At 48.5% G+C, this 24,871-nt stretch overlaps 1 protein-coding gene across 5 annotated transcripts in view; it reads right to left on the bottom strand.

Annotated features, from left to right (window-relative positions):
- Positions 1 to 24,871, bottom strand: part of LOC309334561 (nuclear receptor subfamily 1 group D member 1-like) — a 56,279-nt gene extending 31,408 nt beyond the window's left edge. The window contains exons 1-2 of one of the 5 annotated variants that reach the window (XM_081848936.1): positions 23,466 to 24,871; positions 15,829 to 15,909 (exon numbers count right to left, since the gene is read on the bottom strand). In XM_081848936.1, the coding sequence (XP_081705062.1) occupies positions 15,829 to 15,909; positions 23,466 to 23,532 (148 nt within the window). In that variant the 5' untranslated portion in view covers positions 23,533 to 24,871. Of the gene's footprint in view, positions 1 to 6,790; positions 7,215 to 15,828; positions 15,910 to 22,947; positions 22,976 to 23,200; positions 23,424 to 23,465 lie in introns of those variants that run through there. The other 4 variants (XM_081848939.1, XM_081848937.1, XM_081848938.1 and 1 more) reach the window with 4 other exon arrangements.

Below are 24,871 nucleotides of genomic sequence, written 5' to 3'. Positions count from 1 at the left end.
CCCTGGGTGAAAGGCAGGGAAGATCTCTGAGGCTGAGAGCCAGGGAGAAGGAAGGGAAGCTCCCAGGTGAGATTTGGGAGGGATCCCCACTTTCTGTGCATGACGTGGGTTACCTTTGCGAGAGGACTCTGTGCTTTTTCTTCTCTCTGTTTTTATTTAGCTTGGTTTCTTTTATCTTACTGTATTATGAAAAAGCTTTAATAAAATATTATGGGGGGGGAATGAATGTGGCCTAGAGAAAAAAGTTTGAGAACCATAGGTCTACACTACAATCAAACTTGGTAATGTTTTTAATCTTTTGATGTCTTACTGTGTTTTAATTTGTTGGAAGCCGCCCGGAGTTGCTGGAGTAACCCAGTAAGATGGGTGGCAATAATAATAATAATAATAATAATAATAATAATAATAATAATAATAATAGCTCCATCCACTACTGCCTCTGATCATCCTTACCACTGCAGTACCACCTGCGGCTGTACAATTAGTATGGGGTGGGTGGAGGGTGAACATTCTTATATTCAAGGGAAAGTTGTAAAATAAGGTCAGTGTCCTAAATGGCACAGATCCTACCATTCACACATAAGCTAAATGTCGTTTACTGCTTCTGCAAGCAGTGTGCATACTGCTTTGCTGCATGCATACTGGGTATTTGCTGTGTTTCACGATCCCAGAGTCTAGACTAATCTGCTCCTTGTGAATGTGTTATCTTTAGGGTGCCAGGGGAATGGGTGCCTGTGGGCAAAGGGCCAACCTCAGGCTAATTTTCATCGTGAGATGAGTGCTGTGTGCAGAGATCACTGATTATTGCACTCTGTGTTTCTATAAGTGGACAAGGATGTGCAAACATAGCAGGAGATCGTTGGCTGCACGCCCAAAATAACACAGCTTATGAAACAGGTTTGGAAACACTAGTAAAAAAAAAAAAAATGCAGAAAGCAGTGCCTACATGCACACATGGGGAATGACTTCAGCAGATGGGATGTAATATAAAGCCCTGCCGTTCAAGTGGGCTTCTTCTCTGCTAATTTCAAGGGCAGTTTTGCACATAAAACACTTTTGAAGTGAATGGGGAAGCCCTGATGCAAAGGTGAGCTCTAGGAAACAGATAAGGAAGTGCAGGGAATTGCAGCCGTGTGCCAAACAGAAACAGTAAGTGAGAATGCCTCATATACCCCATACCCTTGACTTTCCCCAAGAATCCTGGAGCTGTGGTTTCTCAAAGGCACTGGAAATTGTAGCTCTGTGGTGGGCAGAGTTCCCAGCATTCTTTGGGGCAGCAATGTGTTTTAAATATATGGTGTGCACAGGCAGCCAGAGAGAGAATATGGTTCAATGAATCAAACTTGGGTCTCCTTTAACTGTTGCAACATATTCTAGTTAGGAAGGTGCAAAATTTCACCAATGGGTGACCAGCTCCTTGGCCAACCCATCAGGTGCCCTTCCGAAGCAGTTGAACTCCAACTCCCATCAACCCCAGGCAGCATAGCCAATGGCCAGGGATGATGGGAGTCAGAGTCCAACTACATCTGGAGGGCCATAGGGGAACTGCAGTCTGGGGCCCAAAGTATGTGCACACAACTCAATGCTCCCTCCCCATATACACACCTTTGGAAACTAAAACATGAAATATTTCCGAATAGCCATTAGCCAAGATACAACACAAAAACCACAAATTAATTTCCTGGGCCCCCCCCCCCTTGAGTTTTTAAAGCACTTTTCTTGTTCCAGTGAGCAAAAAATCGTCCGTTGATTAAAACCAAGCGGACCCCCACTGAGGGACAGACACAATTGCTTACTGGTCTGAGAATTCGGCCACCAGTTGTCCTTTATCAGACAAATCTGTGGTAGCAACTGGAATTCCAGGGGAAGAATTTGGCCCACAGAAAACTGGGATTTCAAGTGGATAAAAACCTCCTGGCTACAGTCAACTTCCCCATAACTGGCTTTGAGGGGAAGGGGAAATTGTTAGAAATGTATGGGTGGGATTCACCTTCTGAGTCCTGTCAGTGCAAGGCCTTAAAGGGAGCCCCCCCCCAAAAAAAATATAAATTGGCTCGGGGTGGTAGTGTCTGAAGAATATTTTGCAGCCTTTTAAATGTAACTGTGGGAAGTGAAGGTTTATTGTTTTGCTGTTTCGTTTTACTTATGTACTTGTTTTTATCCTGTATTTTATTCTGTGAAGCGCCCTGGGATTTTATGATGAAGGGCGGTATAGAAATCTCATTAATAATAATAACTGTAATAACCTCCAGAATAGCAGGTCGTTCTGTCTGGCCAGCTGCAACGCATTCACCACAGCACCTTTAATACTAGTCTAGGAGAAGGAATTTCAGCAGGTGTAGCTTACATGTAAAATTATTGTTGTTCTATTTATTATATATATAATTTATTTACATCCGGCCTTTTTCCCTGACTAATGACCACTAAGGATTTCTTCTACCACTGCAGAGTTTCCTTCATGAGGAAACGCCCAAGGCTGCTTTGAACCAACTCAGATGATCTGCTACATCTATCCAAGTCTCGACCGCTCTGACCAACAGTGGCTACTCTTTGGGTCACAGTTTGACCATGAAGCAGCATGGCCGACTACCTTTGGGCTCAGCAAGCTCACTGCAATGTTCCAAAGCAGCGACGGCTCAGGCCGAACAGGGTGGAATACAATCTTGAACTTCACATGAACCTTGAAGAGTAATCTCAGCCTTGTAAATGGAATCGGCCTCCGAAAATTTGGCAAGCGGGACACTCCTATCCCAGCCCATGCCAGCACTCAAGATCTTTAACTACTGAAGAGATAAAATAGCAGCACACCTGGGTGCTGAAAGCAGGCACATCCATGCACACCTTCCGCCTCCTCCTCCTCAACAGCCCGTGAGTCACCTGGCAATCTTACTCAAGCAGTGATTAGCTGGAGAAAACCTTGGGCACGTTCAGTTAAGGCCTGCGGCGCTCAAGTCAGGAGACTGCGGAGTCAAGCAAGTGGTAATCACGTGCAGGTATACCCAATATCCTCCAAGCAAGGGACCTGCCAAGACTGCCGCTCCCATCAGACGGATTAGGCAGATGGATGCTGGTTCAGGGACTCAGCCCAAAGTCTCGCAGGACACCTTGAATGCCTTGGGAGGATGAGCCTTGGTGGCCCACATTCCACCACTGGTTCTTTGAGGAAATTCAACATTGAATTAAGGAATAGGGTTTAAGGAAGAAAGTTGTCCCAGTTACAAAGAAAAGGAAAAAAATAATGGGGGGAAATGCAGAACCTCCACATTTTAATGGCACCCCTCTGTTTAGGTATTGTATGTTGTACCACGGCTATGTCCCAGTGAGCTTCATAATATTAAAAAATGCAGAACCTCCATATTTTAATGGCACCCCTCTGTTTAGGTTTTGTATGTTGTACCACGGCTATGTCCCAGTGAGCTTCATAATATTAAAAAATGCAGAACCTCCATATTTTAATGGCACCCCTCTGTTTAGGTTTTGTATGTTGTACCACGGCTATGTCCCAGTGAGCTTCATAATATTATTATTTTTAAGGTGAAACTTACTAGGAGATACCAGCTTTATTGGGACACGGGTGGAGCTGTGGTCTAAACCACTGAGCCTTGGGCTTGCCAATAGAAAGGTTGGCAGTTCGAATCCCCGCAACGGGGTGAGCTCCGGTTGCTCGGTCCCTGCTCCTGCCAACCTACCAGTTCGAAAGCACATCCAAGTGCAAGTAGATAAATAGGTACCGCTCTGACAGGAAGGTAAACGGCGTTTCCGTGCACTGCTCTGGTTTCGCCAGAAGCAGTCTAGTCATGCTGGCTACATGACTCGGAAAAACTGTCTGCGGACAAACATCAGCTCCCTTGGACAGTAAAGCGAGATGAGCGCCGCAACCCCGGTTGTTTGCAACTGGACTTAACTGTCGGAGTCGTTTACCTTTTTACCAACTTTATTATGAAATATGACCACCACAAGGAAGGCTTTGGTGATAAAATACACTTGCAGCCCCAATGTTTGGAGAAGCAGGATACACCGCATAATACAGAAGTTGGCCAGCCCTGCCTTAAAGAGAGTGTGTATGTGTTTCCTTCAGCCATCAATCATTGAGGAGGGAGAAGGCATTGCTCCCAAATGGGTCCTATTAGAAGGGAATACCCAAGTCTCCAAGGGTGCCAACAGTTGCACACGTACTGTACTTCTGCAGGCACTTGATAAAAGATTAGGCCTAGAAGGCAAACAGGATGGACTTAGTCATGCACAGAGGTTGAAATCAATGGGGCTTAAGTTAGTCATCCAACCCAATGTTAACCCACAACTGGAAAGTGACATCTCGAGAGATTGTAGCACAATGCACAGTGTCAACATGCGTTGTCGTGAATCACCACAGTAGCCTCCTAGAACGATAAGGAAACCTTCAAGAGGCCATTGTGACGTCACAACAGTCCCAGAATTTCTAAATGCTGCATTGCCCCAGTGGAGAAGGCACAGCAGCATCACAATGATGTTAAGCTTCACGGTGGAATTTAAGTGCAACTTGATGGCATCTTGCACACCACCCACCTCCAAACTGCAGTAGGGCTGACCGCTTCTAATGCTATTGACCCAGAAGTGGCCCCAGAGCAGTGACATGTTGCTCCTGCTTCTTGTCCTGCTGCCCCAATGATCCCTGGGACTAGAAACGTCCAAGTTCTTTTAATGCGAGTGCGCATGAAATACAACAAAATAGTATTTATTCCTCAAAGGAGTTCAAGGCAGAATGCATGCTCCATTCAATTCTATTGACAAACCTGCAAGGTCAGTTGGGTTGAGAGGCAAGTGTGGCTTTCACACAGCCACCGAGTTCATTCTATTCCTCAGCGAGATTTGAACCCAAGTCCGTCACTCTGTGGCCACCAAGGAACTTCTGGGGGTTAACAGGAGATCTGTGGGACTCTTAATGCTATGAAACGCTTCCCCTACACTGCACTCCAAAAGCTTCTTATAGATGATTTAGCAGGAATGAGGGGCGGGGGAGGAGACACGGGGCAACCCAGGGCTCTGCAATCAGGTCACAGTGTCCCCCACAAAGACTGCACAGCAGAGGATTCCTTGTGAAAATTATTTCATATTCCAGAGATCTGTAGTAGATGGGAGAAACCCCCCCCCTTACACATATGGAAGGCACTCTTGCATGAATATAAGGATACGTAACCCAGCCTGGCTCTGTTTGTAACCTTCTTCACTAAAACAAACAAATGAAAATTCTGCAGCAAGCTCCATCCGCGCCAATGCAAGGAAAAATCAGGCAGCCTGTGTAAATGCTGCAAATTAAATAAATTTGCATCTATCTGCTTTGGGGGGGCATAATTTATTCTGCTTCTGCTAAAAGGACAGGCAAAGAGCTATGCAGGTCACCAAGACCCATCTCTTGGTCCATGGAAGCCTTGCTAAGATATCTCTCCCTGCCCCCCCCCCCCCCGCATCTGAGATTTCAGCCAGCATTGCCACTACTGCCACCAAGCATTGATTAAGGACTAGAAACTTGCCCTTTTAAAACAAGAAAGTTGATATTTTCACAGGATGCTGGGCAGCCTTCTCTGCTGTGATGGAATGACTATCGCTTTCTGAGTAAAAGAGGACACAGCCCAAGGTCCCATATCCTTAGCATCTACCAGGGGAAGAGAATTCAAGCTGGGAAGCAAATACCTTTACCCGAGACCTGCCAGTCTGGGCTGGATGGTCTGAGTCTGTGCAAAGCAGCACTTGTTCATCTCTCCTATGTAAAAAGCTGGCTCTCTTTACACTGGCCCACTTTCCTGGGTTAACCTCATCTCACCCCGCCTTCAGCAACCCTGTTCCCCTAAAACCCAACTTCCCACTTGGTAGGTCTCCACACGCATCAATTCGTACATCCCAAAGAGACCTCCTGGGGGTGACTGCTGGACCCCTCCAATCTGCACACATACACGCAGAGCTCTCCAAACCTGCAATATTTCCACCCTCCTTTTTGCACAACAGCCGAGGGCAAAACAGAAATGAGTTGCAGTTTTTCAGAGCCTGCCAGCCAGATGCCACGGGGCTTGTTTACCGAGGTGCACGAATCCCGGGGCATTCCCGCGAGTCAAATGCATGCTATTTTATCAAAACACATTTCGAAGGCAAGTAGTAATTTTACGCATCAGAACTACTTCCCACATTGCAGCAATAATTTTCTCGTTCCTTGACTGCCCCTGCACGTCTTTCAGGCTGGCTCCCTCCCTCCCTCTCCTTTCCACTTAAACAACCATTCCAGTACCAACCGAAACCATATTTCTATTTTCTCCCTCCACCGCCACCCCGCTCTTCATGCAAAGAAATAAAAAGGGGAGGAAATCAGGCATAAAAGGCTCTTTAGAAACCCCCACTCACAATTCAGAAATGTACGCTTCGGCTAGGAAAATACCAACTGTCTAAAAATAACGCAAGGGGATTTCTGTGCGCGCTGGTGTGTGTTTTTCTAAATGGGAAATGAATTAAATCCCGGACTTAGGAACGCCTTCCGCTGCCGGGAATCTAACCTGATAGGATATCCTATCCTAGGATATTGCCACTGAAAAGAACGTTCAAAACCCGGCTTATAATATGGCACAAAGATGATTGCATTTTGCAAACGGCTTGCAAAAAAACACAAACCCAAAAAACACAAACCCGGGTGCAGCCTCTCCTCTTTTTTCGCATTCCCCTTTTAGCGCCCACCCACTTCCAGATAACTGATATCATCTACGATCCGCTAAATCCTAGCGAGAGAGGAGAGTTTGCAGCATCACAACAACGCTCGCCGGCTTACCCGAATTGTTATCCATGTTGCTGCGTCTCCAGGCGCCCGGCTTCCGTTTGCAGATTTGACTCCGGGTTTGCAAAGGGAGAAATCGCGTCGAGCCGTTGCAATAGACCTGTGCGGTGCGTTGTGTGCTTGCAAACGAGGCGCCCCCTCCAAGCGGCCGAAAATAAATAAATAAATGGAAATAACGATCGGCGGAGCAAGTAGGCTAAGCGCTAAGGGAACCCTCTGCGGCTTCCCTCCTTCCCCCTCCCTTGCTTTCTCCCGCGGATGCGAGCGTGCGCGTGCTCGCTTGCTTGCTTGTTTGCTTGCTTGCTCCCGAGCTGCGAAATGGTTTCAGGTTCCCGAAAGCGGCGGTTTTTTGCAGCCTGCTGCCACTTCCACGTGCTTCCAAGCCCGGCTCCGGCTGCAGATTCCCCCCTCTCCACCACCCCCCTTTACTCCGGAGCTCCCTGTGGGTGAGGCTTGCTCGCTCGCTCGCTGCTGTTGCTGCTGCTTCTTTTTTGCTTGTTCAACTCGGGGATTAGCCGCTCCTGTTTTCGAGCCAGGAGGGAGCGGGGGAGGGAAGATCTGGCTTGCCTCGGCGGCTGGCTCATGTGTAGCCTGCATGTGACAGCATCGGAGGCATGCCCCACTGACACACATTTCAGGCAGCCCAAGCGATGACATCAGCTCCCGCGGCCGCACATGGGCAGCAAGGCGGAGGGAGGGGAAGGGGAGATCGGCCTCGCTTCACACACATTGCAGCAGCAGCAGCACCCCAGATGGGGGGGGGGGAGGAGAGAGCGCCCCCCCCATGCACGCACCCACCCACCGATCGCGTCCCCCGCACCCACCCGCCGCCTGGCACGAGCCCATCTGGGACACAGGCAAGCGGCAGTTCCCAGCTTATTGTCAGCAGAAAAAGGGGTCACGTCCTGATTTGCCCCAGATGGGAGCCAAGCTGCCGCTCCAGATCCCGGGGGGGGGGGGCGAGGATGACTTGGGGAAGGGGGAGAATGGGGTGGCGATTAGCCAGAGGTGGAGCTGGGGCATTCTCGGTTTGCTCAGCAGCACTGTCTTCTTCGTGGTGGTTCAATAAAATAAAAAGTGGTATAAAAAGGTGAAGGGTGAGAGGGGACTCCTTGCCCATTCACAGAGCCACAGTTCCCAGAGCTCCATGGGAAGAGGGTTGGACTGTTAAGCTTTAAGAATTGTGGCTTTGCAAGGGAAATAGGGTTCTCCTAACAACTCTAGAGGGACGTGAGTGGCGCTGTGGGTTAAACCACAGAGCCTAGGGCTTGCCGATCAGAAGGTGGTTCGAATCCCCGTGACGGGGTGAGCTCCCGTTGCTCGGTCCCTGCTCCTGCCAACCTCGCAGTTTGAAAGCACGTCAAAGTGCAAGTAGATAAATAGGTACCACTCTGGCGGGAAGGTAAATGGCGTTTCCGTGCGCTGCTCTGGTTCGCCAGAAGCGGCTTAGTCATGCTGGCCACATGACCCAGAAGCTGTACGCCGGCTCCCTTGGCCAATAAAGCAAGATGAGCGCCGCAACCCCAGAGTCGACTGGACCTAATGGTCAGGGGTCCCTTTACCTTTTTAACGACTCTCAACATGCTTATCAAACTACAGTTCCCAGGATTCTTTGGGAGAAACCATGACTTGTAAAATCGGAACATTACTGCTTCAAATGTAAGGTGCAGGTGGAGTCATAGTTGTGGGGGGCAACAACAGCAAAGGAGGGCTAATTCAACCCAGTCAGATGGGTGGGGTACAAATAATAAACTACTATTATAAATTATTATTATTAATCTATGCCCTTTTTTGTGGGTTTGTCATAAGCATCAGGAGGGCCACTGTGAAAACAGAATGCAGGACGAGATAGGCCTTTGGGCTGTTCTTACATCTTATTGCTCTGATTTATTTCAGTAAGCTTTAAGCATACCCAGATTTCATAAGATGATCCCATCTCTGTTCTACATACAATTCCTAAAACAGTTCCTCCAGTTGAGACAATTTAGGTAAAGGTAAAGGGACCATTAGGTCCAGTCGTGGCAGACTCTGGGGTTGTGGCGCTCATCTCGCTTTATTGGCCAAGGGAACCGGCGTACAGCTTCCGGGTCATGTGGCCAGCATGACTAAGCCGCTTCTGGCGAACCAGAGCAGCGCACGGAAACGTCGTTTACCTTCCCACCAGAGCAATACCTATTTATCTACTTGCACGTGACGTGCTTTCGAACTGCTAGGTTGGCAGGAACAGGGACCGAGCAACGGGAGCTCACCCTGTCGCGGGGATTCGAACCGCCGACCTTCGATTTCTACCTGTGACCAGGCCCAGACAGAGGGGCGGGCCATATGGGCCACTTGGCCCGGGCCTCCAATTCCAAAGGGGGCCTCGGTCAGCATATTCACAATCATTTTGTCTTTATATGCAGATACGGTTCAAGCCTTGAAATAAAATTATTTGTCAGCATAACTTTTGTGAAAATTATTTATATACTTATTTATAAGACTTCAGTTATCCCCAGGGTAAAAAAAGGGGAGGCACATTATCTACCTGGCCCGGGCCTCTGCAAGGCCCTGCCTGTGACCAGAATTTCTGAACTGCAGCTGGTTAAAAGTGCTGCAGTCAGTGAGCTCCCCAGATGGTGTTGGACTACAGCGCCCATCGTTCCCAGCCGGCTTGGCCCATTCGTCAGGGGTGATGGGAGTTGTAGTCCAACAACACCTAGGGACCCAAGGTTGAATAATTATAAGATTAGAGGACTTTTCTGCCCCTTTTGTTTTACTGAGAGAATCTGCCCTTGAAATCACTGGGGCCTTAAAAGTGCGTGACTTTCGTTGGCTCATGGTCACCATATTGTAAATCCTGCCAAAGTTCTGAAGACAGCTGTTTATCTCTGTGATGCCATAATCAGTGTACAGGTGGTTTCCCCTGACAACTAGTGACTACAGAGTGCTGTAGCCTAGTGACTAGTGACTACAGAGAGTGAGGCAGGCTGCAAACCTGGGCTCACTTATCTGGGAGTAAATTCCACAGTGAAAATCAAAATTAAACTTACCGGTACTTTGGAATAGACATGTCAAGGGCTGCAGCTTTAAGCAACTGTGAGCCACTCAAATTGGGAGTTCCAGGACTGAGAGAGTTCACTGAGTTTCTCAAGAGCTCAGGGTGGAACATAGGCATCTGTCTGAGTCAGACAAATGTTTCATCTAGCCCTGACTGGCGGGGCAGTGCGAGGATCTTGCCAGCCATACCTGGAAATGGTGTGGCCACAAAAACTTGGGGCTGCCTCTGTGCAAACCACACTATGGGCCCAACCATTTAAAAAGCCACAAACTGCCAAATTATGCACCATAGAAATTAAAATCGCCCTACATCTGCTTAACCCTGGTGCTTGTGTCAATGCCATTTCAAGCATGAAATACTTTGATCACTTCTAAGATGCATTCATCATGCGCAGACGGTTTGGAGAATCCACAATTTGGGCCTCTTTAAATTGTCTCAAGGGACGTGGGTGGCGCTGTGGGTTAAACCACAGAGCCTAGGACTTGCCGATCAGAAGGTCGGCGGTTCGAATCCCTGCGACGGGGTGAGCTCTCGTTGCTCGGTCCCTGCTCCTGCCAACCTAGCAGTTCAATAGCATGTCAAAGTGCAAGTAGATAAATAGGTACCACTCCGGCAGGAAGGTAAACGGCGTTTGCGTGCGCTGCTCTGGTTCACCAAAAGTGGCTTAGTCGTGCTGGCCACATGACCCAGAAGCTGTACGCCGGCTCCCTTGGCCAATAAAGCAAGATGAGCGCCGCAACCTCAGAGTCGGTCACGACTGGACCTAATGGTCAGGGGTCCCTTTACCTAAATTGTCTCAACTGGAGGAACTGTTTTAGGAATTGTATGTAGAACACAGATGGGATCATCTTATGAAATCTGGGTATGCTTAAAGCTTACTGAAATAAATCAAATCGGAGCAATAAGATGCAAGAACAGCCCAAAGGCCTATCTCGTCCTGCATTCTGTTTTCACAGTGGCCCTCCTGATGCCTATGACAAACCCACAAAAAGGGCATAGATTAATAATAATAATTTATAATAATAGTTTATTATTTGTACCCCGCCCATCTGACTGGGTTAAACTAGCCCTCCTTTGCTGTTGTTGCCCCCCATAACTATGACTCCACCTGCACCTTACATTTGAAGCAGTAATGTTCTGCTTTTACAAGTCATGGTTTCTCCCAAAGAATCCTGGGAACTGTAGTTTGTTAAGCATGTTGAGAGTTGTTAGGAGAACCCTATTCCCTTTGCAAAGCCACAATTCTTAAAGCGGTTTAACAGTCCAACCCTCTTCCCATGGAGCTCTGGGAACTGTGGCTCTGTGAAGGAACAAGAAGTCCCCTCTCAGCAAACTACAGTTCCCATGATCCTTTGGAGGAAGCCACGATTGCTTGAAGAGGTGTGATATGGCTTTAAATGCAAGGTGCAGATGTGGCCAATACTGAGACACATATAGACCCTGAACCTAAAGATTCCATATTGTCATCACCACTAATTGCTCAATCTATCTTTCTCTCTCTTTGCATGTGTCTTTGTTCCCTTCACTGTTACTGCTAACACAGTGGTACCTTGGGTTACATACGCTTCAGGTTACAAACTCCGCTAACCCAGAAATAGTACCTTGGGTTTAGAACTTTGCTTCAGGATGAGAACAGAAATGGCGTGGCAGCGGCGGGAGGCCCCATTAGCTAAAGTGGTACCTCAAGTTAAGAATGGTTTCAGGTTAAGAACAGACCTCCGGAATGAATTAAGTTCTTACCCCGAGGTACCACTGTACAGTGGACGTTCAGGTTGTGAACGTGATCCGTGCCGGATGCACATTCGCAACCTGTGTCTGCGCATGCGCAGGTTGCGATTCGAAGCTTCTGCGCATGCACAAAGCGTGATTTAGTGTTTCTGCGCATGTGTGACCGCCGAAACCCAGAAGTAACTCATTCCAGTACTTCCAGGTTTCGTCAGTCCATTACCCAAAAAAACACAACGTGAAGTGGCTGTAACCCGAGGTATGACTGTATTGTAATACAGTACTAGCTTAAGATAAAACTCTTGGAGATAGGATCATAGAACTGCAGAGTTTGGTCATCCACTCCCTGCAATGCAGGAATCTTTTTTGCCCCCTGTGGGGCTTGAACCCACAGCCCTGAAATTAAGAGTCCAATACTCTACCAACTGAGTTATTTGTCTGGAAGTTAGAATGACAGCTCAGGCCTGTAGTACAAAGCAACTAATGCCTAAATACAAAAAAAATACATTATTTTTAAAATGCAGGAATCAATGTTTGCAACGGATGAATTGGTTAAAAACAGAGATTTGTGAGCCAGGAAGTTATATACCAGGGCGCAGAGAAAGCCCCTGTTGAATATGAAACTGGGACAACCGCTATTAATAGGATGTTAAAAAAACACAGAGAGAAACTGGGACAGTGCAGTGAACCATTAACATACTGCCATGACAAAGGTTTAAAAAGTGAGGCAGAAGGTGGGGGGGCACCCGAAATTAGAGAGCTGGAACGGGAAGCTGACAATTTAATTTACTCAAGTCTTTTTCTCCTAAGAGTTTGTTCTGCTCTGAAAAATAGAATTTGTGTTCTGGGTCCCGATGTGAGCACCTGAGAACATTTGATCAAGCCAGAAAAATATCAGTCAATGGCCTTGCTGGGGGAAAAGTCTTTCTATAGCACAGGAGAAGTGTGTGAAGGTTTAGGACAGGGCCATGCAAGGCATCCTGAAGACCGTAAGAGCAGAGAAGGTCCTACTACGCAGCGAGTTGAAGCAGCAGTGCCCATGGCAGAGTGGGAGATCCAGATCTGATCGGTCACAGTTCTCAGGGAAGCCCTCCTGCCCAATCCCCATGAATAGAAGCGGTTAAGAAAACGGGAGGCCCCCCATTCATTTCAGCAAAGTGGATGCAATCAGATTTGACCGCCACCAAGTCTGATAGCTTTATAAAGGGATTTGATGAATGGAAGAGAAAAACAGTCATGGCTTACATTCTGATGGGGCTTGTGTAGGAGAACTTCGTAGCACTGTGCGGTCACAAACCATCTCTAGGTATTGCACATGCACAGAAGACGGCACATGGATGCTTCTCCAATGGAGAAGTCTCAGTTTTGCTCTGAAGCCGACCAAACACGGGTTGGAGCACATAATCTGCCTACCGTGTGGCCGCAAAGAAGGCTCAATTTGCAACTTGCATCCTCTGGTAGCCGGCCAGTGGAGTTATTTGGGATGGCTCAGACATAGCTGTCAATTTACAGATTTGAAAATAAGGGACCAGCAGCCAAAATAAGGGACCTGCACACGCACACATACACACACACATATATAAAAGGTAAAGGGACTCCTGACCATTAGGTCCAGTCATGACCAACTCTGGGGTTGCAGCGCTCATCTCGCTTTATTGGCCGAGGGAGCCAGCGTACAGCTTCCAGGTCATGTGGCCAGCATGACTAAGCCGCTTCTGGCGAACCTGAGCAGCACACGGAAATGCCGTTTACCTTCCCACTGGAGTGGTACCTATTTATCTACTTGCACTTTGACGTGCTTTCAAATGGCTAAGTTGACAGGAGCGAGGATTCGAACCACCGACCTTCTGATCGGCAAGCCCTAGGCTCTGTGGTTTAACTCACAGCGCCACCTGCGTCCCATTAGTATATAAAGCCCTTAACAACTAGGGACCAGTTTACTTGCGAGATTGCCATATGTGCCCACTCGACTGCTTCAGTCTGCAGAATCGCTGTCTCTTCCGCCCAAGAAACATCCCATTGCACCCACTACAAGAGCCGCAGCAGAATTACCCTCAGAGGATACAAACTGTTCTCTGTTTCATCTCTGTGTGAGTTGCTGTTCTAGGCATGCCAATCAGCAGGGACACCTAAAGCAAAATAAGGAAGCTTCCTTATCCCACGTCAGGCTTTTTGTCCATCCAGCCCAGTATTGCCTACTCTGATTGGCAGCAGCTCTCCAGGGTCTCGGGGTCTCAGAAGCCTTTGCTATCATGCTCTTTCTGAGTCCAGAACAATGATCCATGCAGGGATGGTGTGCAATTTATCGCTAAAGTTAGCGTTGCTTCAGCAAAATGATTTCTGCTTGTTCAACAGCACCCCGGTCTCCCAGGCACCCCCTAAATCTGTTCTGGGTTTACCCCCACCTCTATGGAGCAGATCTGGAGACAGCGTGTGCAAGGGGAAGGAGGAAAGAGGGTGAAAGTCCCACTGCACTTGCACAAGGATTTACCGTATTTTTCGCTCTATAAGACGCACCAGACCACACCTAGTTTTTGGAGGAGGAAAACAAGAAAAAAAAAATATTCTGAATCTCAAAAGCCAGAACAGCAAGAGGGATCTCTGCGCAGTGAAAGCAGCAATCCCTCTTGCTGTTCTGGCTTCTGGGATAGCTGCGCAGCCTGCATTCGCTCCATAAGACGCACACACATTTCCCCTTACTTTTTAGGAGGGAAAAAGTGAGTCTTATAGAGCAAAAAATACGGTACTTCAACACTGTCCAAGAGCTGGTCCCCTTTGCCAAGAAGTTCCCCTCTTACATAAGCCTTTTCGGGATGCAAGAGTAAAGTGTGTCACCAGTTTTAATGCAGAAGCTATTAGAAGTTTGTCTGATTATGTGTTGTTCAAGGCCTCCCCTGGCTGTCTTGCCAGACAGCAATTCATCTAAAAAGAAACCTTTGCGGACTTTGAAGGATCCCAGGGAAGAAAAGAAGGGATTGAGCAGTTGATAAATGGCAACCCAGAACCAGCTGAGCCCCTGCTTGCTGTTTGTGGCAGTTCACAAAAAAACAGCACCACACACCCGTAGGTGGCCCAGAAACCCTAACTCTCTGCTTCCCTTCCACTCCCCCCCCCCCCTGGGTGACCCAGATTCCTGCATGGAACCATTACGTTTGGCTAAATAAGTAGAAGGCAAAGAGTCACCGTCCTTTCAGATATAGACAAAAGGAGATGCAATGTTTTGTTACACGACTTGTTACATGCTCTGTGGATAGGTTTAAAAATAAAGGACAGGAGCAAACAGAGGTCGCAGCTCAGCCGAATCCATCAACAAGAGGGTTGTGGAAGCTGTAGGGCTTCCAGGAAGAACAAGGCAAAGATCATTTTGCCGCATCCAAGCAAGAGAAGGAGCAGCTGCAGAATATGTGCTTCGTGTCAGAAAAGAGCACGGCTCCAATGTTTGCTTTCTTCTACCCTCCTCAGCCCTTTTTCCTTTTGTAGCATATCCATTAGATTGTCAGCCTGCAGGCAAGGATTGTTTTATCTGTTAATCTCTTTGCAATGCTTAGAAATTTTAAGTACTTCTTCTACTTGTTGTTGTTGTTGTTGTTGTTATGTGAGGGCTGTCATTTGAGGCACCCTTAAAGGTAAAGGTAAAGGTACCCCGGCCGTTAGGTCCAGTCGCGGACGACTCTGGGGTTGCGGCGCTCATTTCGCTCTATAGGCCGAGTTTGTCCACAGACAGCTTCCAGGTCATGTGGCCAGCATGACTAAGCCGCTTCTGGCGAACCAGAGCAGCGCACGGACACGCCGTTTACCTTCCTGCCGGAGCGTTACCTATTTATCTACTTGCACTTTGACATGCTTTCGAACTGCTAGGTTGGCAGGAGTAGGGACCCAGCAACGGGAGCTCACCCCGTCGCGGGGATTCGAACTGCCAACCTTCTGATTGGCAAGTCCTAGGCTCTGTGGTTTAACCCACAGCGCCACCCGCACCCTTACTCAGGAGTAAATCCCGCTGAACAACATGGGACTTGCTTCAGTATAAATGTGGCTTTATAACTGCAATCTTACGGACCTGGGAGTAAATCTGGTTGATACCAACAAGGCTTACTTTCCAGCAATCTATGTTATTGTCATGTGCATGGGCCATCTTCTACGTAAAATGCCTCAGAGACTTGCAGTTGTAAAAGACATACACATACAATAATTTAAAACAAGCATCCTTTAGGCAGAATGCAACCCTGCCCAGAACAGGGAACCATGCAGTGACAGTGCCTCAGGGTCTTACCTGGGTTGAGCTTCGGTTTCTTGGCTCTCATCCAGTCCATTACAGAGGCTAGATGCTGGTCTAACACATCTACTGCCTCACCTGCAGTATAAAGGAGAAGTAGAGCTGTCATCAGCACATTGACAGCAACGCTTCTGCAAGGGTAAATCCTGTCTCACTAACTGGTTAAAAGCTGGTTTTGGGTGCAGTGGCGTAGCGTGGGGGGTGCAGGGTGGGCCGGCCGCACCGGGCGCAACATCTGGGGGGGGCGCGCTCGCCGCCTCCGGAGTTGCCGAAGAGCCTCGGGTGCAGGCTGTAGCAGAGCCCCATGTCTCGCGGAACCGACGAGCTGTGCGCGCGTCTGGGCTGAAGGCGTCCGGCAGGCAGCGGCTCTCAGTGCTCGCCGCGGTCCCCGCGCGTCAGGACCGCGGAGGGCGCGCCAGGCAGCCCCTCCTCACAGCCCCCCCGCCGCCGCTGCTGCTGCAGCTGCTGGGCCATGTTGCATTTTCCTCGCCTCTCTGCCCTCCTCCTCCTCCGGGCAAGCGGCGTCGTTTGGGCGGCAGCGCCAGTGGCAACTCGCCTCAGATCACCTGACACGGACCCCCCGCCGCCGCCGTGGCTACCTTACCGTAAATACCCCAGCCCAGGCAGCAGCAAGAAGAAGCTGGCAGCGGCGGCAGGTTAAGGGTTAGGGGGCGCAAATTACTTGCCTTGCCCCAGGTTAGGGGGTGCAAATTACTTGCCTTGCCCCGGGTGCTGACAACCCACGCTACGCCGCTGTTTGGGTGTCATGAAAAGGCAAATTGATGTTAGATTAAATAATATTAATAACACAAATATGTAGTAATATGTTTAATGCCAGAAAATGGATTGCGGGATTTTCCACCCTGGGTACCAGCAGCACCAATTTCAGGCACGATCGTGCTGGTCTCGCCCCAAATAGATATGACCTTGCCCAAAATTGGCGCCGATGGTGCAGGCAGGGCACCTGTAGAGGGCTTCTGCCACCTGAGGCAGCGGCCTCACCCTGCCTAACAGCTGGGCCAGCTCTGCTTGTATGCTTTTGACCACTCCGTACCCAACACCCATCTCTTTATTCTGAATAAACAGAGCTATGGGAGCTTCACTCAACTTCGCCTCACACATCAGGCAGGAAATTGGAAGCCAGCCTTAATCCCAGTGACCTCCTGTTCGTCATCTACGGATGAAGGGCAGTACACAAATTTAATTAATAATAATAATGATTTTGTTGGCATCCGTCTGTCTTGAGAGACAATGGAGTGCACCTCCGGGGGTGAAGTTAAACTGCTGTGTGTGTTAGCACAGCCTGGCACAAGCCTGGGCAGTTTATATGGAAGTCCTGGGCTGCCAATCACTGATGTGGTCCAAAGGAAAGCAGAATATGTTTGACACCAGCTTGGCTGCAGGAGTTGCTGGGAGGCATTCAAGGCGCCATTCAACTGTCTTAGGAATTGCACTCCAGATTTACTACTACTAGCGTTTTCTTCTCTTGAACATATCCTGCAAAGAAGGTTTAGGATCAGAGTTTTCCTTCTCCTAATCACAACCACCTGGGGTGCCAACATGAATAAAATATGGGGGGGGCAGGTAAGCCCAGCTCTGCATAATCAATCACAAGATGTGGCGCACACACACCATTTGAATGGCAATGCCCATCAACTTACGGGGGGGGGGCAGCCCCCTCGAATATTTTATGGGGGGTTGTAAGGGTTTTTGCAGAGATTCTATCCCCCTCTTTCTTTTTCCTTTCTTCTTCTGTGAAGAGGCTGCATCCTAACGTTTTAATGTTGTATTTTAATCTTGTTTTTTAAATTGTATTTTAATCAACTTGTTTTTACAGTGGTACCTCGGGTTAAGTACTTAATTCGTTCCGGAGGTCCGTTCTTAACCTGAAACTGTACTTAACCTGAAGCACCACTTTAGCTAACGGAGCCTCCCACTGCTGCCGTGCCGCCGGAGCACAATTTCTGTTCTCATCCTGAAGCAAAGTTCTTAACCTGAAGCACTATTTCTGGATTAGCGGAGTCTGTAACCTGAAGTGGATGTAACCTGAAGCATATGTAACCTGAGGTACCATTGTATTATTGGTTGTTAGCCACCCAGAGCCCCGTCTTGGCTGGAGAGGGCAGGGTATAAATATAAATATAAATATAAATAATATAAATATAAATATAAATATAAATATAAATATAAATATAAATATAAATATAAATATAAATATAAATATAAATATAAATATAAATATAAATATAAATATAAATATAAATATAAATATAAATATAGGGACCTCAGGCCCTAGGATCTGGCTCTTACGACCCCACCACCACAACAAAGCAACAACAAGGGAGGTCGCTTAAGGTACCGAGGCGGCCCTTAAATCTGGCGAGGTTGGGGCTTTATTTTTGTAAAACTTCGGCCCGACCTCGAGGGAGGAAAAGAGAGATTAAGCTTTAGCTGCCCTCAATCCTCTCTTCCCTTGATCCACCCGCAGCGAGAGGCGCGACCTCCCCAACTCCGATCAGCTGCGGAGAAGCGCACGTGCGGCGCCCGGAGTCCCATCTGCGAAGCCGCTGCTCCTTGCGTGCAAGCCCAGCCCGGGCAGGACGCGGCCGGGCCCAGCCCTCCGGCTGCTCGGCCTCCCGCTCGGGGCTACCCCGGGCAGGCCGGGGCGGCGGCGGCGCTAATCTCCCCTGGCGCTGCGGGCGCAGATCCGCCCCGGAGGCGCAGGCGGCTTAGCGAGGGGCAGCCATGTGCCCCAAGGGGCGCGGCTCAGCGTGACTCGCTCGCCGCACGTGGGAAAGGGCGATGCGAGGACAGGAGAGGAGCGGGGGGCGGGGGGGGAAGCCAGCAATGGAGATTGGCGCGATCCCATTCCCATGGACGCGCGCCCAGGCGGCTGACACGTGTTAGAAGAAGGCTGAGAGGCCTTGGGGGGAAAGAAAGGGGCGGGGGGAATCCTGCTACGACTTTATCTTTGATCATCATTTTTATTAGTTCCCAATTACAATCCAATAAAAGCCTCATTATAACAATACCAATTTATAGCATAGGTGTCAACTGTTCCCTTTTTTTAAGGGAAATTCCCTTATTCCGAATAGGATTCCTCGCAAGAAAAGGGAAAAGTTGACAGCTATGATTTATAATACAGTTACTAATACCAATCGTTCAAATACCGAATTATAGACAGTGGTACCTCGGGTTACATACGCTTCAGGTTACACACTCGGATAACCCAGAAATAGTGCTTCAGGTTAAGAACTTTGCTTCTGGATGAGAACAGAAATCGGGCTCTAGCAGCGGAGCAGCAGCAGGAGGCCCCATTAGCTAAAGTGGTGCTTCAGGTTAAGAACAGTTTCAGGTTAAGAACGGACCTCCGGAACAAATTAAGTACTTAACCCGAGGTACCACTGTACTTTAAATAAGGTTGCCCCACCCCCACCCCGGTTGCTGGAATTGATGGTTTTCTTTATTTCTGCATTCCAAAATCTTAATAATTTCCGTTCCATTCCGGTAATCATAATCCTTTATACAACAACTGCAATATTAATAACTTCTATTTGTGTTGACACTTTAAATGATTTATAAAACTCATGCTACAACTAGTATCGACAGCTAGAAATTAATAATAATAATAATAATAATAATAATAATAATAATAATAACTTTATTGTCATTTCCCCCTCTCAGGGACAACGAAATTTACTTGGCTGCTCCATCCACCCAGGTAGGGCACTCCACACAAAATCAGAACAACTATAAAAACACTAATTAAAACAATACAATATAATACAGCAAATTCTATGCGTTGTTTCCCCCATCATAGAATTGCAGTTGGAAGGGACCCTGTGGATCATCTAGTCCAACCCCCTGCAATGCAGGAATTATAGTTGTCCCATACGGAGGATCAAACCTGCAACATTGGCAATATCGATGCCATGCACTAACCTGCTGAGCTACCCAGCTGCATCACTGCATTTCTCTGCTGGAAATGGACAACTGTTGCCTGTTCAAAGCATATAACATAGGAGCAAACTCCTAGGGGCCAAGGTGACTTCACCCCACCCCAATAAAATATTTGAGAGGGGCTCCGAAAGTTGATGGGACTTGCCATTCAAATAGTGTGTGCGCGGTGTAATGTGATTATGTGGGGCGGGGCTTATTTTATTTAAATTGGCACCCCTGGCTTGTAACGTGTCCCCCCACCCTGGGTATTATGATCAAGTAAAACAATAGAAATACTTAACTAACTGATCAATCATGTCAGTTCTGCCCCCCTAACAAAAGTCTTGCCCCCTCTAACAAAAATCCTGGCTACGTGCATGATTGACACCCATCTATCTATATAGTTTATTTCATAGTATTTCCCCCCCCCCCAATAAAAGCTAAACAAGCCCATTTTCTTACACCTGGAACAAATTTCACAATCTAAGGTGAAGTGGCAAATGCAAGATTGCTGTCATCTCCCTTTTTTAAAAGCCCAATTTTTTACATAACAGAATATAAACCACTAGAGTAGTGGGGATGTGTGGGGATGTATGGGGCTGTTTGGTTGCAACCGTGCAAAAGCTCTATTCTGCTTTTTGGTGGGGAAAATCTGCAGGAGAGGGGGCCTTTTCGGTGATGGCTCCATGGTTATGGAATGCTCTCTTTGGGAAGTCACCTGGTGCCCACATTGTTGTCTTTTGGGGGAAGGGAGGTTCTGTTCTCCCAGGCTTTTAAAGATTAGGTAAAGGTAAAGGTACCACTGACCGTTAGGTCCAGTCACGGACGACTCTGGGGTTGCAGCGCTCATTTAGCTCTATAGGCCGAGTTTGTCCACAGACAGCTTCTGGGTCATGTGGCCAGCATGACTAAGCCGCTTCTGGCTAACCAGAGCAGCGCACAGAAACGCCGTTTACCTTCCCGCCGGAGCAGTACCTATTTATCTACTTGCACTTTGACATGCTTCCGAACTGCTAGGTTGGCAGGAGCAGGGACCAAACAACAGGAGCTCACCCCATCGCAGGGATTCGAACCGCCAACCTTCTGATCTGCAAGCCCTAGGATCAGTGGTTTAGACCACAGCGCCACCTGCGTTATTGATGGTTTTAGTGTATTTGATGGCTGTTTCAGTTCTGTGCTGCATTTGCTACCTCAGCATGGTGGCTTTACATTTGGGGTTTTATGCTGGTTGCCTCTTAAATTTACTTTAATTTTATTGTGATCTTTTATTCTGTACAGCACCTAGATAATTTTATGTTATGTGGTGTTTCATAAATTTAATGCATCTATCGATTGAAGCCTGCAATTCCCAGAGGAGGAAGTCCATATTTACAGGAAGTATGTTAGCAGGTAATACTTCATATGTACTGTGTAGAGATCTTGAGACTGAATCACGTTATTGAAATTTGGACATTCTGTCAATACATTATTATGTGGTGGCTGGTGGAAACAGGCGTGCTCATATCATTTGCACCACCAAAAAAACAACAACCAAGTAGTTTGTGCTCTGCTGAGGAGCAAATGTCTTTCTTGTGGGCGGTGTGAAAAACTTTTGCAGATCAATCCCACAATAAACTCCCATCTGCAAGCACCCAGACAGCCGCAAACTGTTCATTAATATAGTGGTACCTCAGGTTACATACGCTTCAGGTTACATATGCTTCAGCTTACCGATTCCACTAACCCAGAAATCATGCTTCAGGTTAAGAACTTTGCTTCAGGATAAGAACAGAAATCGTGCTCTGGCGGCACAGCGGCAGCAGGAGGCCTCATTATCTAAAGTGGTGCTTCAGTTTAAGACAGTTTCAGGTTAAGAACAGACCTCCAGAACAAATTAAGTTCTTAACTCGAGGTACCACTGTATGATGAAAGCGAGACGTTTAGGAGATCCATATTAACACCACAGATCCTACGTAGAAGAAAATCTCACAATTTGTCTCGTATAAGATTTAATAGGCTGCAGATCTCAGAAGACGAGGAGGACCCCAACATCACATGCAGACAAAACCCAAAAAGCATCGGTAAGGTTCCCTTCTGGAAAAATTCACCCCAAAATAGGTATATGCTTAAAAGATATTGCAGCAACTGGAGCACTTCATGGCGAAACAGCAGAGATTATCTACAGCTTACAAAATGTGTTTTTTTTTCTAGGCATCTCTTATATCCCAACTCTCTTACACTTGCCCACAACTCAGACAGCTGCTTTCACCCTTGTGCATTTCCCTGCTGTATCAGAAAAGTGCCTGCCCTCCACCATCCATGCACTCCCTACAATTCAGCCTGCGCAATCTTCCTTTAGGTTGTGCAAAATCCCCTTCCTGGGCCCTCCTACATATAGCTCATTGCTCCCGAAGTTGCGCCCAGCCCCCTCCCCTTTTTCTAGCGCCATCCTTGTCTCTGCAGTTGTTTCCCTGCTGATAAAAGTTGCCTAAGCAGCTATTGTGCTTCAGCCATATAACTCGGTTCCCTCTCTCCCCCAGCCCCATATAACTAATTTGGCAAATGCCCTTTCTTTGTGAGATAATATCTCCCAGAGCAATCAGTGCACCCGGTGTGCCGGACTGTCAGCTGGGCACTGGGAAGCTCACACAGTCCTGTGCTCCAGAACTGTCACTTAAAGGAGAGCCCCTACTGAGTAGCGGAGGGCTTTGTGAAAGCTGCTCCTTTTCTACTTGTTGTTGATGGGGGGGGGGACCTCTCTTTTTATTTATGTAAGGCCTGAAGGGCCAGGAACACTGGATGTGCTTGCTGACTCAAGTCCCATAGGAGCAAAACACAGGAACTGGGCTCTTGACACACACACACACACCCCGCCACCGCCTCCCCAGCATCAACAACAACAGAGGCTTTGTCAGAGAGTTCTTATACACTTTGCCAGTTCGCCCCTTACACAGGCATGGAGGGGAAAACAGCCTTTGTGCTTTGGTTTATGTGGAAGAAAAAGGTTGAGGTGCATAACGGCAGCGACAGATTTAAGGCGGTGCAAGCGGTTCCCGTGTACAAGGTGCAAAATAATAATCGGGGCCTTTTTTTCAGCGGGAACTTGCCATTCATTGCCACCATTGGCACCTCTTTTTCTAGAAAAATAGCAAATGATAATAATAATAATATCTACAGTAGATTTATATGGGTACTCACTGAGAAGATCCATGGAAAAAGCAACTGTACCAAAAGGAATCATTGTGAAAATAAGAAATATTTATGGGGTGTGCCAAATTTTGTCCTCTGACTTCACCCCCAAAAGAGCACTCCTCCATAGTCTCTTGAGACAAATGCCAACCGACCCACCCGGGTGCCATATGACCAAAGCCTGCCACTGATACAAATGGGAAGGGGATCCATTGGGGTTCGTGAGCCACAAGATGACCCAGGATGCTGAATAGAGCCCCACCTGCCAATATGGCCGCCTGTCCCGCCACCAGACCCTCCTTGAGGATTTTGTGAAGAGATCTCAGGGGATTTAATATCTGATGGGATTACAGCTAGGAAGGTCAGGGAGGGAGATCGCTTCCAAAGTGCAAGATTCGCCACTAGGACCTCATCATCCACCCTGGCCACAAAATGGAAACCACCTCCGTCGCAGCAAAGCATTCTGGGATGCCAGCAAGCCGCCCTGGAAGCTGGAGGCTGGCGTCACAGAAAAGATGGTTACTTACTGTTGTTTTGGGCAAGGAGGCGGCCGAGTTGGGCTGTTCCCACGGGGGGCTGGGCTTTCGATGACATCCGAAGGAGACGGGCATCCAAAGGAGGGCAAAGGTGGCTCACTTGGTGCTGAGGCGGGTCCCGGGCCTGCGGCAGGCCGAGCAAGACGGGGCGCAGAATCGTGAAGCGGGGCGGCAGCCTGGGCAAGGGGGAGGAGGAGGAGGAGGGCAGCAGCCGCCGAAGCCCCCCCAGGAAGGGCGAGGGTGGCAGCAGGGGGTCGGGGGCCGGCAGCCGCTGGAGCAGCAGCCCCCCAAACGGCAGCAGGAGGGAGGTGGGGGGCAGTAGCAGCAGGAGGGGCGGCAGCAGGTGGGGCAGCAAGGAGGCGGGTAGCAAGTGGGGCAGGGTGGCCTGAAGCAGCCGGGGCAGCACATGGGGCAGGGCGGCGGGCAGCAGCCGATGCTACACATGAGCAAGGCGGGCAGGGGAGGGGGCACCCTCCAGGCCAGGAGAAAGTGAAGGGCAGGGCTGGAAGCAGCTCACAGTGTCTCTGCACGGCTGCTGCTGGACTCAGAGAAGTGCACCCAGCGAGAAAGCCCCATGGCCTTCCCCGCTCGGGGAGGATTCCAGGACATGCACAAGGCCGGCAGGCCCACGGGACGCAGCCAGCGGGGCTATATTTATAGCTCCCTAAGGCCAAGAGCACCCAGCTCCTAAAGCTGCCCTGAGCCAGCACGCGGACTCTCAGCTCGCCAGGCTGCTTAGCATGGGCAAGAACAGTTGGAGGCCAAAAGGAACACCTGCCTCTTTCTATTCTCTAGATATGGCCAGTACCTGGATGAGGCCAGAGCCCCATGGGGACAGAGGCCCTGTGATTCTTAACAGCTGCAAGAGTTTTTAAGGATAGATGGCCTGTGATTCTTAACACAACAAGGCAGAAATCAACAAACGGGGCTCTTCACACCACGGGGAGTGCATTGGTGGGGCGGCGGGGGGGGGGGGCACGCCAAAGGCCTGTCTTCTGTCATTTAGCTTTAATATACAGTGGTACAGTACCTCGGGTTCCCTGTAACTTCATTTCTCACAATGAGGGAACCACCAGAAGACCCTCGGAGCTGGACCTCAGTGTCCAGGCTGAATGATGGAGGTGGTGCAGACTTTTATTGATAAGGTGCTTTTGGTAGATAATAGAATTGCATGGATCCAAAGAGTTGAATCTGCTCCTTGGGAGATTAGGGTAGCCAGATGGAGGAGGAGGAGGAGAAAGGCCAGAGCTCTTAACAGATGTGTGGAAGAGGGAATGTCGGCAGGTGTAGCTTGTATGACCCAAAGGAGAGTATCACACTGGCTGTTATGTATGGTTTCATTTGTCTGGTATATTGGCTCCTATTGAACCAGACAGCTAGACTCAAATCATAGTTCT

This window comes from Podarcis erhardii, assembly GCF_964252035.2.
Source record: "Podarcis erhardii genome assembly, chromosome: 2".
NCBI lineage: Eukaryota > Metazoa > Chordata > Lepidosauria > Squamata > Lacertidae > Podarcis > Podarcis erhardii.
This window is presented reverse-complemented; position numbering and strand designations above follow the sequence as displayed.